The 12,300-nt window shown below is 36.3% G+C and overlaps 1 protein-coding gene across 3 annotated transcripts; it reads right to left on the reverse strand.

The window, feature by feature from the left end:
* Positions 1-654: 654 nt before the first annotated feature.
* On the reverse strand, positions 655-10,437 carry LOC104899446 (hypothetical protein). Of its 3 annotated transcripts, XM_010686642.4 has the most exons (11): positions 10,274-10,435; positions 10,109-10,174; positions 6,796-9,650; positions 6,628-6,714; positions 6,138-6,290; positions 5,805-5,968; positions 5,549-5,696; positions 3,398-3,520; positions 3,228-3,315; positions 1,063-1,237; positions 655-947 (listed from the first exon to the last, which is right to left on the reverse strand). In XM_010686642.4, the coding sequence occupies exons 3-11, from the start codon at positions 9,490-9,492 to the stop codon at positions 926-928; spliced, it is 3,657 nt and encodes a 1,218-aa protein (XP_010684944.2). In that variant the 5' UTR covers positions 9,493-9,650; positions 10,109-10,174; positions 10,274-10,435; the 3' UTR covers positions 655-925. The 3 variants fall into 3 exon arrangements, 2 of the variants coding, with proteins under 2 accessions (XP_010684944.2, XP_057252306.1); XR_007276591.2 differs by lacking the exons at positions 655-947; positions 1,063-1,237 and having other exon boundaries at positions 5,554-5,696; positions 6,796-10,174; positions 10,274-10,437; XM_057396323.1 differs by lacking the exons at positions 655-947; positions 1,063-1,237; positions 3,228-3,315; positions 3,398-3,520 and adding an exon at positions 3,679-5,222 and having other exon boundaries at positions 6,796-10,174; positions 10,274-10,437.
* Positions 10,438-12,300: the final 1,863 nt, after the last annotated feature.

The following is a 12,300-nucleotide window of genomic DNA, read 5'->3' on the forward strand; positions in this document are numbered from 1 at the left end:
GATGGTAGAGGGGACTAGAGGTGGGGCTAGTGGTTGTAGCAATGAGGGTGTTGGTGGCAGGAAGTAAATTGTGGTGGAGTGAGGTAATAGGAGATGGCAGGTGGTGAGGTTGGTGGTTTAGAGAAAAAGAAAAGATTATAAATGTAATTTCAATTTTTTTTAGACGATTTTAAATAATTTTGAGACATTCAATAAAAGTTCAATTTGCATATGCAACTTGATAGTACAAAATAACAAAACCAATTTCACTAGGAGTACGTAATACACCATAATTTAATGTATGACCACTTCATTTATAGCTAAAATAGGCAACTATTTAAGTAAAAAAATGAGTCAATCAAGTTAAAAAAATCACTTTTAAACAACAAATAATTTTTTATCTTTGACGTGCCACTTTAATACAAGTGGTATTGACTTATTAGGGGAACACCCCTCCCCCTAATCTGAAAATTTCTTTTTATCTTGTGTCATTTCTATACAGGTGACTCATTAACATAAAAGATTACCCTCACCTCACAATAACTTAATATGTACCTATCTGACTATCTCATTCAACAATTTGTGTTTCTTTTTGGGAAAAATCACAAAAATTTGCAAATAACAGTTTTTGGAAATGATAAGCTTACAAGAACAATCAAAATATAAGGCCAGATAAGAAAAAAATGATTTATGTACACATAATTTACTATTATGCCCAGCAAAACAAACTCATTTAAAACTTATACGGTGTATATATACAAAACTCTGTTCAGCAAAAATTTCATGGTAGACCAACCATTCTACGGCTGGCATAGGCCTGCCCACATTATGTGACCTTGTATCAAAAGAATGAAAAAATTGGACTGGACAGAACTATGCACAAGAAAATTTGGTAGGAATATTACAGCATTAACAAAATGTGAAGATCTTGCTTGATTCACCATATTTATCCTCTACCTGAGAGAGTTCTGGAAATGTATAGAAGCAACATTAGAATATTTTAACATAAACTTGGCTGAACTGCTCAATGCAAGCAAAAAATAAAAATAAAATAAAAAACGTAGATGTAACGTCTAGTCTTACCTTGTATGTCCCCTTGAAGGTAGAGCAGCAGACATAATACGAAGCCTACTTGTTACCTCTGTGAATGAAGGACGAGCATCAGGTTCAGTTGACCAGCACTGTTCCATCAATTTCCTCCACTCAGGGTCACAGCGCTCTGGAACTGGTGGCCGAAGAGTGTTCTTCAAGATACCTCCTGCATTGTTATTTCATCAAACAGGCTCACATATAAGAGACAATTATCATAGAGAACTATTAAACACAACATGGCAGGCGCCTGCAGCAAGTTATAATGACATGATGACACTAAGAGCGTGTTTGGTATGGGATTTTTAGGTATCGAAAAACAAGAAACCATTTCTGTTACAATGTCTGGTATCTGGGATGGGTAGTGGTTTTTGTTTTATGCGGGTAACAACTAATTCCTCCTAGTTATCACGTTTCTCAACCCCATGGTAAGACATTACATTATCCTCCTTAAGCGTTCATCTATTGTGAAACCAAACATCCAATAAAGGTAAGAGACTTTAACCAAATGCACTAAACCACTTCTGGAAGATGATTAGTGAAATTTGATATCCCTTTGAGCTGAGTAATAACTTTACAATTTACATATTTGTCAAACCAACACTTACATAAGATTCATATATCTGCTTCACGCTGCTAATCCTCCATTTGCAGTTGCACTTCTTTATAGAAGTATATGCTTTTACTTATCAACCAGGTTCCTACTTCCTCCTCAATTGATTCCACTACCTTCCCCAGCAGGACAACAGCATGATTCAACACGTAATGAACAAAATTTACTACTTCCCAGTAGCTTGTCTCCTTAAGACCGTCTATGTCTAAATAAAAAATTCTCTTAATTTCTTATTCCTTTCCTAGCTAAATCTTAAGCATGAGGCAATTAAAAAAGTGACACTTTTGGAGTAAAATGCATAAGAGCTTCTACATTATAAAACATTTCCTAATATTAGGCATCACATATTTTAAAGTCAAACTTTAACCATTGATGTCTTTCTAAATTTTACAATCAATATGATACTAGAACATAATTATGAAAGAACCATCTAATACTAATAGGTGACAAGATTTTTCATAGTATATTTTACTTTATACATGCTTAGAAGATTTAATAGTTGAAGTTCAATCTCAAAACCCACAAACGCCTAAAATGATGAGTATGAAATAGATAAGAGTAATTTAGAACCTTTACATTCAGTTTGTACCATTGTAGACCTTCCATATTTACAGAAATAATCTCAAAGGCAAGAAAGGCCATACCACTACTAAAGATAAGTAATAAGCTCTCAAACACCAAGAAAAAACCTCTTTATCCATCTTTAGTTTTCCCATTCATTTACGCCCTTGTGGTGCAGTAAGTTCTAAATTGAATTCTCCAACATTCTAATTTCAGATTCCCACAGTGAAATTAATCTTACAAAAAATTGGCCAACAATACTTATATGTATTCTCAAGATGACCTTAATCTAGCTCACATTATAAACAACAACAACAACAACAACAACAATATTAGAGCCTGAATCCCATTAAAATAGGGCTAAGATCAATTTTCAATGAATGACAAAAGGTTTTACCCTTCTAAACAGGACAGTGCTGATATCGGACAGATTATAATGAACTCAAAAGCAATTACAAGATTCTAGATGGAAAAATAGACTTACCAATACAATCACTTTGCAAAACCTAGTGTTCTCTGCCAATGAACATGCATTGGAAATAAAATGCATAGAAAGGAACTTGGCCTCCAGTGCCGCCAACTATGGACTAAGCACATTCCTAAAACATACTATAAGACTGGAAGAGGCCAAGTCCTTTCGATGTTTTGGACTTTTATTGATAAATGTTTGGAAGTTATGACATAGACAAACTTATCAGTGGGTTTGATGCCTTCAGCTAGACATATTGTACATCAAGTGGCTAAAATTCAACTAAAAAAGAAAATAGGACTTAAAGATCTTTTTAACAAGTACAGTCCTAGCTGGTATTATTTCAATGGTCTTCATATGCAAAAGTATATAGACAAGATTAGAAGACTTGGAATAAAAACTAAAATGGTGTCAATACATCAAACCAAAATCATCGATTTACAACAAAGAGACCAGGTGTAAACTACCACAAGGAAGAAAAGGAAAGCGGTACATGTCAAGGCCAAAATTATTTACCTATGATTGCACCACAGTGCATATTTGCATAGGGCTCTTCGCCAGTCAAGATCTCCCACATCGCAATTCCAAAAGAGAAGACATCGACCTGCCAATTCCCGTAATATTCTCATCAATATAGTTGATTAGCACCAAAATGCAAGAAAGAGAATCATAGATGTTCCTCAAACCTTCTCAGAAACCTTGGTGCTGCTACCATTCAACAATTCTGGTGCCATCCATGGAAGTGTTCCACGAACACCACCAGAAACCAATGTATTACGTTTGATCCTTGACAAGCCAAAATCCCCAACCTACAGATTTATCAATTAGTACTCCTGGAATTTCAAGAGACGTGTATAAACAAGGGCTATCCAATATTCCCACCACTAGAAAAAGTTAAATTCTTTGTGCTTCCAAACCATATCAGAAACTGCCTCCTCCCGCCCCACCCCCTCCCCCCCTCCCCGCCCCCCGGCCAAGGAAAAATCTGAGATAATAAACAGCCTATACGAACAGCATAAAGAAGCCAGATACAGGTATAACATGCAGGTCTTTCCATCCCACCATATTATTAACAAGGAACATTGTTATAAATCAGCACCATAAGAATATGTTAGTATCTTACATTTCCACAAAGACAGCAGCATTCATGGAAAACTGCATCAAAACATGATGACACTCACTCACTAATCAAACATACAGAATAGGTCCACCATCCACGTAAAAATGACGATGATACCCATTGGAGGGGAGTGGCCCTTGTCGTCTAGAGCATGGAGAATTGGACACTCAATATGTGTCTATCAGTCTGTGCGTGACAGCAATACTCTGAGTCCAACTAACATTGCCAACAATTAAGAATTCATAGTAGATATTGGACAAGTAATACAAATTCACAAAGAATTCCTTACTAATACACAAGATTTGAGATCACAAGCGACAGGTAGCTGAACTGAACACCAATGGACATCAGAACCTATGGAAAACAACTAGCTGGTGCACTGTGCACACAAGTATTCCAGATTTGAACATCATTCAGAATCGTATTTAATAGTCATCTCTGAAAGCTTAATGGACTAATTTTATCAGTCCTAGTTCTATAAGAGTTAAGGTTTCGAAATTAAAGTATAAATAGAGTTCAATCCTAATGTTTAGATGAAAAAACCAACACAAATTTTACAACACTTAAGTTCAGTACTATCAAAAAATTCACTTTCTTTCTAATATGTAGATAAACCGAGAAATGTAATTCTTGAGTACTTATCATGTAATCCTACTCATAAAACTCCCAAAGTGCCAAATCTATGATTTCACAGTTTATGGGATAGGGTCCAACTCCCAAAATACTCAATGCCAGTTCTTAATGATACCAAAAATTAAATCAGGACGGAATTAGAAATAATAGTCATAGAAATTTCATACGTTAGTTAACTTTAATATTAGTTTTGTTATTCCTTGAAAAAAAAAAAGATAGCATTTTGCTGGAGAAGAGAAAAAAGAATGAGGAAATGGTGGGTCGAGTTATGGAAAATAGGATGACGAAGACTTCGTTCCTGAAAAGAGGTGACTTAAATAAGCTACCACTATGAAGGAAAAAAAAAAAGGTTTACAATTCTTTCGTTCTTTAATTTGATGAACACCAAGCAGTTTGTAATTGCTTAGTTTGTATCAAAACTGTACTGATTAAGAGTTTGGATGTCAGGTCACGAAATAGAATTCCACTCGCCCAAACTCATTATAAACTAAGAGCATTTTTGGTTCATTATTTTTTGGGCTAAAAGAAACAGAATCACTTACAATTTCCTTTCTTCTTGTTGAATCCTCATCAAGCCATTACCATTACTTGGTTGTAATGGACTCCCCCAATTCGTTACCTTTCTCTCATTCTTCAAGTAACAAAATCCATTACTTTGTTGTAATGGACCATTTCCTTTCCATTCCAAGGCTTGAACTAACCACCCAATAAAAGTAGTCACTTTGCTACCATTCCCCTTCTCTATTGGTTGTCATTCCCTTTACATTCCATATTTTGAACCAAACAAACCCTTATATGAGTAGTCTGGAGTGCAAACCATCTAGCTCAACAAAAGGAAGCCATTTGAACAAAACGTGCAAGAATTTTTAGAAGTAGTCTAACACTACAGCTAGAAAAAAAGGCTTATATATTCATCCACTTCAGGTTTTAAGGAGTAGAAATGTCGAACAGGTCATAATTTGCAAATAAAAAAATTCCTCAAAGTAAGAAATATCTTTTGAGAGTAAAAATCCCTAAGACACATACTGAAAAACACACATATAAAGTTTCGATTCTCATCTGTGATAGCTCTTATCAATAGTACCTTACATATAGGTCGTTGTGGGTCCCTCATGTTAACAAGCAAATTGTCACATTTCAGATCAAAATGAACAATATTTTTCGAGTGCAGGTATTCCATGCCAAAAGCTGCATCCATGGCAATGATGAGTTTTCTCCGACGATCAAGTGATCTGTCAAATGAGTTTCCAAAAACACAAAGGAAGAGAGAACTCAGAAGAGTCATGTTATGAAATATTATTTGCATATAATTTGAGCACAGCAAAGAGAGTAGATTTTACCGATCCTTCTTGACAAGAACATTTCTGAGTGAACCGTTCACCATGAACTCTGTCACAGTTGCCAAGGTTCCTCCAGCTCCATCTGGAACCACCCCATAGAATGCGAGTACATTTGGATGATGAAGCTTTGAAAGTATTTGTGCCTCTCTCCAAAAGTCTCCAGTCTGATATGAGTGAAATTGTCCAGTTTATACGTTATATACAGAGACATATGACTATAATATTATAATATATACTCTAATACTAACATAAAACCTTGCCTTCATTTTTCTTTTCCCCTAGTGTTCTTGCAGTAGAAATAAACGACAAAGCGACTTCATTTAGAAGACTTACCAATCGCTCTTGCTCAGATGATCGTCCAGAAAAGCAACTCTTTTTAATTCTTTTAATAGCAACATCTGTTCCTCGCCATTTCCCATGATAAACAGTCCCATAAGTACCAGATCCTAATTCTCTCAATTCTTCAAGATCCGCATTCTTGATGATCTGTACAGCAATCATCTATCAACAAAACATTTTACAGAAACTATTCTAAATGTCTAGTTTCTGCAAATATATAGGTGACATTGAAAAAGGCAAGCAATCCTGTAGGCATTCTCATTCACTATTTCCCTATTTATATGATTTGAAGAGAAAGGAAAAAAGATCCAAAGGACCATCAAAAACAAACCAGAACAGGTTCAAGAAATGAACAAGACTTTAAATCCATCTGACATTTTTTCAAACAAAAGTATAATGGGTTCCAAACAATATCCTGTTAAAAAAAACAAACCTCAACAAGCACATAATATTTCACGGTAAGACAAAAAAAAATGTAAAACACCTGCAGTCCATAGAGGCCAGCTTCTATTTCAGCCATCACAGCATCAATGACAGAGTCATCCTTATGTATGCCAGCAGCCTTAGAATCCTATTCAAATAAAAAAAGTTTCAGTCAACTCCAGGTAGACAGATAGATTGCCAGAAATGACACTGTACAAAATATTGATACCTCAGAGTCAATTTCTGTGCGAAGGTCATCTCCATCAGCTACACTTGGCTGAGCTGAACCATTATCAGAGAAAACATCCACTGGATGAAGAGTAAGTGCAGAAGAACAATTAACTGCTTCAGGCATATAATTGCACACGTCTCCAATAACAAGCAGAGGCTCCTGATTGTGCTTCTGCATATTCAAGGGCTCCGCTCGACCAATTTTATTAGCCACTGTTAAATCATTCCCATGTCTGTGTTCCAAAGTCTCAAGCTTCTCACTTGGATGATCAAAATTATTATCGGAATGGAGCATATTATCCCCTCCATAAGCAGCAACTTTAGTAGAATGCTTAGGGAATTGAGAATCAATATTATGAACTAAGGACGGGGATGCAAGATCCTGCTGTCCAGGAGACACAAAAGAATCACCAGACGACCCAGAAAGCATATCAATCTCTTTCTTTCGACAATGAGACTGCTGTGATCTGCCTGACTCTTCATCAATAATTCCCCCACTGATATTACACAGCTGAGCCTCAGCATCTTCATGGATCTTAACAATATCAGATGAGGTGCTTTCGAGTTGATAGTCATGCTGACATTTAGGTTTATTCTCCGAAGCTGGCAAAGCATCACAAGTGGTCGACGCTGACTGCAGGTGTAAGTGTGGAACCTGTGAATCAGCATTGATATGGTAGCCGTTACCATTCACTAACTTTTGCTCTACAGGTTTACTGAAAAACACATTTTGATCAATCATTCCCTGGTGCAATAGGGAATCAGAGCTGGGAACCCTGTTCATCATTTGGTGACCTAGAAGATTAGAATCATAAGGGCTTTGCGCAAGTGGATTCTGTTTATTTTGGTTTTCAATACCCGTTGGGTAAATGTCGTTAACAGTATTGCTACTGCTTTCAAGATATGGATTGCAACCAAAATGCTCTGAATAAAGCGGAATAGGGAGATCACCTCTCTTACAGGAGTCAGTCAAATCCATATCTATCAGCTGATTCTGAGCTTCAGGCTTGACAATAAGGACATTCTCTTGCAGCTGAACAACCTTGTCTTGCCGGCTTGTAGACAATGCTTGAGAGGTTATTGCTGGGTTTACAAAGTGCAAAGACGAAGATGGGCTTAATCCCTCCTGCAAACAGTATGAGGCCTGCTCCCCATACTGCTGCAGCTGTGAATCCGAATACGCATGAATCATACCATGATGAGAGTCCAATGATTCAGTCGATCCCAGCATGAAGCCTCGAGAATCAACTTGTGACATATACCTCTCATGCTGAACTTCTCTGCCTGAAACCAGAGATGGTCCACCACCATTGTGATTCTGACTACCATCAGTTACCAGTGTGATAAAATCCCCACTTCCCTGTTGAGCTTCAAAATCGGATTCCCGACCAGGTACACCTGGTTTACCACAGGAACTATCCACTGGCAGTTGGTTTTTAACAAAGGAACTTGTGCTTTCACCACTGTGTTTCCAAAAGCTATCCTCATGCCATGGCATGCCACCACTCTTCACATTATTGTACTGAGCGGGTCTTGAAGAGAACGACGGAGACTGAGCTGGTGACCTGGTTGTGTTGCAAAATTCCTTACCAAAATATGCCCCTTGTGAGGAGCTAGACCCATTCTTGCTTTCCATGCCATTAAGAGATGAAGGTGAATCACCATGAAAGCTCGGAATACGATCCAGTGTACCACCTGACTTAGTTAATTCGGTGATTAGCTGCTCTCCAGAGGTTTTCCGAGGGCCAGGGTCCAGTATACCATTAACAGCAACAACATATTCAAAATCGGGAATGGCCTGCTGGAAGGTGCCTGAACCGCGACTTTCAGTTTCACTTGCGGGGATCAGAAAAATTCGAAGTCTTTGAGACCCAGCAGACCTTTCAATCCCGTGATATTCCTCCAGCATATTATGGAGATCCTCATTGCAAGATACTGATATGAGTGCATCAAGATCTTCACCTGGTAGCTGGTATTTTATACTATGTGGTTGATTACATATGCCAGAAGTCTTATAAATAAGTTCTTCCCATGAAATATTCTTCCTGATTGAGATCATTCGTGTCTCTCCTCCAACATATCTAAGCTTCCCATCAATTGGCCTAGGTAAAATTTTACCACCAAAGCTACACAGAATCCTCAACTTGCCAGGTTGAGAGCCATCCGAAGAGCCTAAATCATAAGGGTTGTACAATTGAGGAGAATGAGGACTAGTTATTGGTGGTACTCTTGCTCCAAGGTTAAGCTGATCAAAGTTCAAAACACCATTAGCCTCCCATGCACCCAGGCCATTAGCAAGGTCATCTATGTGACATCTTCTGCCAACACGAGTCTGATGCTCAACCTCTTGCGGACAGCCTTGTGCAGAAGAAAAATCTGATACCTCAGAACTACACTCAGAATCCACTCTACTGATACCAAGTATTCTAGTAAGCTCTTCGTAACCCATTTGACGATCATGCTCATTCTTAAATCCAGCTCTTAACTCTTGATTTTGACCTATAGGTAACCCCGGAGGGGCCACCCTCGGAGTTTGACGATCACGAAGAAACTCAGAAGAGAATTCCTCTCCTGTCTGTACAGACACACAATTATTATTCACAGTATTTCCCGCTGGTAACCTGCTATTCCCAACACCGCCAGTAGATTCATTATGAAACCCCTGATCCAAGGGTACATGCACGTTACTCCTCATAGCTAGCCCGACACAAATCTCGACCCACTTAACAAATCTTTCCTTCAAACCCTCTAATCACGAGCGAATTCCACCGGAAAAAGCTCATACTCGAATCCAATTCACCTTCCCAATCCAGAAGCTTATACCGCCAATCGAAACAAAGAAAACATATATACCTATATATATATATATATATAACACTTATAACTATACCCTTTAAACGCTACTATCAGTATATCTACCCAAAATCAACCCACAAATGATTTACCTACTGATATACTATACTAATACGAGTTTAATAACTCTATATACACCAATAAAATAAAATAATAATAATAATAATGATGATAATAATAATAATCAATATATAACTATAGTAGATACCAAATTCCTCCTCAACCTATCACCAACACCCAAAATTAAGGACATAAATTTCAAAAAATCAAACCTAAAAATTATTCACAACACCATAAAACATCATTTCCTCCTCTTTTTTTGTTTTTGTTTTTGTTTGTCCTATTTTTGTGGCTTCAATTTACGCTGAATTCCAATCAATCAAACAAAAGGAATAACAAAAAATTAAGGAGACGAGAAATCGCAAATTATTTGAATTTCATGAATCGAAAAAGACTACCTCCCTCTCACTGATGATCAATAAAATTGAAATTTCGTCCGATCATATGTATAAAATTTCTTTTTCCTGAAATCAAAAATTATTTGAATTTCGAATTAGATCATCAAGCGAAAACGAAAAAAATTAATGAATTGATTTTAAAAAATGAGGAGAGAGAAAACTTACGATTGAGATTATGAATTGATGTCGTCGGACGGCGACATTGTCGAGATTTTGGCGGCATCAACACCGGGGTAGGAGAGAGAAGAGAGAAGAGAGAAGAGAGAAGAGAGAGGAGGGAGAAAGGAAAAGGCCTTTTTGCTGAAGTTGCTTTCTATTCGATGGAAATAAGAATAATTAGAGTATTCAAAGAATTTTTGTGATGAATTTTTAAAAAAAATTGAAAATATAAGGAAATTGTTTAGGAAAATGAAAAAAATAATAATTTGTAAGGGGGGGGACAAACGCGGCGAAAGTGACATTTGCTGGACCAAAAAGGAGAAAAAATATAAAATGAGAAGGATAAAAATGGAAAAATGTAAGGTATATGGTTTTGCCGCCATTACCACTCCATTTCGAGACTCTTTCTTATTGGCTCCAAACTCTTTTAAAGTTGTCCAGAAAAAATAATTCTCATTAACAAGTTTACACTTTTAAAAACACACTTTTTTAAGTAATATTTTTTTTTTTTTAAAGAAGAGAAATCAATAGAAAAAAAGATGATTCATGTAATAGGATTATAAGAGAAAGATTGTTGCCTAAGAAGAAAGTGTAACATTTATTTTGTTATAACAATATCTAGAAAATGTAACATCTATTTTGTTATGGAGGAAGTATATATATATATATATGGCCTCACAAACATACAACCATCCTATGAATGGGATGTGATGGGGGCGGGTGTTGATGTTATGTAATGTTGTACTGATATTATCTCTTCCCCATTTTCGCTCACTTTGGATCCATTTCTTTGTTCGCCTCATACACACTTATTTAGTACATAAAGGACAATTCGGTTGAGCCATCCCAGGAACATTAGTTTGATCATTTAAGCCAGGCAAGGCCACGAATAAATTGGCCCAGTTTGAGATGGATCAAGTGACACTCAAATAATTTTAACATAAAAATATACAAAGTATGTAAAAGTCGTCAAATAATAATATTTTTAGGTCGGAGTCTCAATTTGCATGTTTTTCATATTTATATCCAATTGTTCACAACCACTTGAGAAAAATTTGGTCGAGACCAAGTACCAAATCTAGACCATATCACATTATTTCAAGTGATAGAGCATGGCCTAAACTAGATTACTAGAGCAACACACAATGAAAAGAATTGTGTTATGCTAACCCATATTACCACGACACTCAATGAACTTGATTGAAGAGTATCAAATACATAAACCAACTCAAGTTCAAAAACAACTTAATTAGCAATTAAAATAGAATCTTACAGCTCAAGCTCTTTAACTAGAATGTAACCGTAAATATAAATAGATGATACAAGTTTAGTGTCCTCATTTCGAAACCCACTTCACAAGTATGCAATTTATAATATTGAAAAGTCGAATAATGTAATTGGCGATTATCTTTCAACTACTTAGAAGGGAGGTGATGGATAAAGCTCAATTGGTTACCAAATGTCTCTAAAATAATTAAAGTCATCACCCCACTTTTTATTAAACTGTAATTCAATTTACCTCTAATAACAATTATATTAAGAGATCACACATCTAACAAGAATCGTAGACGATTATCATTACGATGTATTTGACCAGCAAATCGATAGTATTCATGATCCAAGAAATTAGTATAGCATTAATGGTGCTCCAATCAGAGGCGGCAAATCATACATGGCGGGTCGGAGGCCTTGATAATGCCATTCAAAAAGACAGGGAAAAATAATTTTTAATAAATTAACCTTTGCGCGTTATTCCTAAAATAAATCAGCTTTTCGATTAACTATGAATAAGTTAACCTTGTATCTACTTTTACAATAAATGAGTTAAATCACAATGTCATCCTATTAAAATGTGACATGTATCATAATTTCAACGTCATTAACTCGTTTATGGCAGAAGTAGATCATATAAGGTTAACTTATTCTAACTACTTTCGAAAAGATCAACCAAAAGTTGACTTATTAAAAATATTTTTTCCAAAAGATAAACTTTCACCATGCTTCCAACGCCGTTTGAATATCATTGTCGGATC

Source organism: Beta vulgaris, chromosome 7, assembly GCF_026745355.1.
Source record: "Beta vulgaris subsp. vulgaris cultivar EL10 chromosome 7, EL10.2, whole genome shotgun sequence".
Classification (NCBI taxonomy): domain Eukaryota; kingdom Viridiplantae; phylum Streptophyta; class Magnoliopsida; order Caryophyllales; family Amaranthaceae; genus Beta; species Beta vulgaris.

Excerpts from the sequence above, each read along its gene's own strand:
- LOC104899446 (XM_010686642.4), bottom strand. The coding sequence starts at position 9,492 with ATGAGGAGTAACGTGCATGTACCCTTGGATCAGGGGTTTCATAATGAA. Across the intron at positions 3,316-3,397 it reads GCACCAAGGTTTCTGAGAAG|GTCGATGTCTTCTCTTTTGG; the intron begins GTTTGAGGAACA and ends GGGAATTGGCAG. Across the intron at positions 948-1,062 it reads CCTTCAAGGGGACATACAAG|AACTCTCTCAGGTAGAGGAT; the intron begins GTAAGACTAGAC and ends ATACATTTCCAG.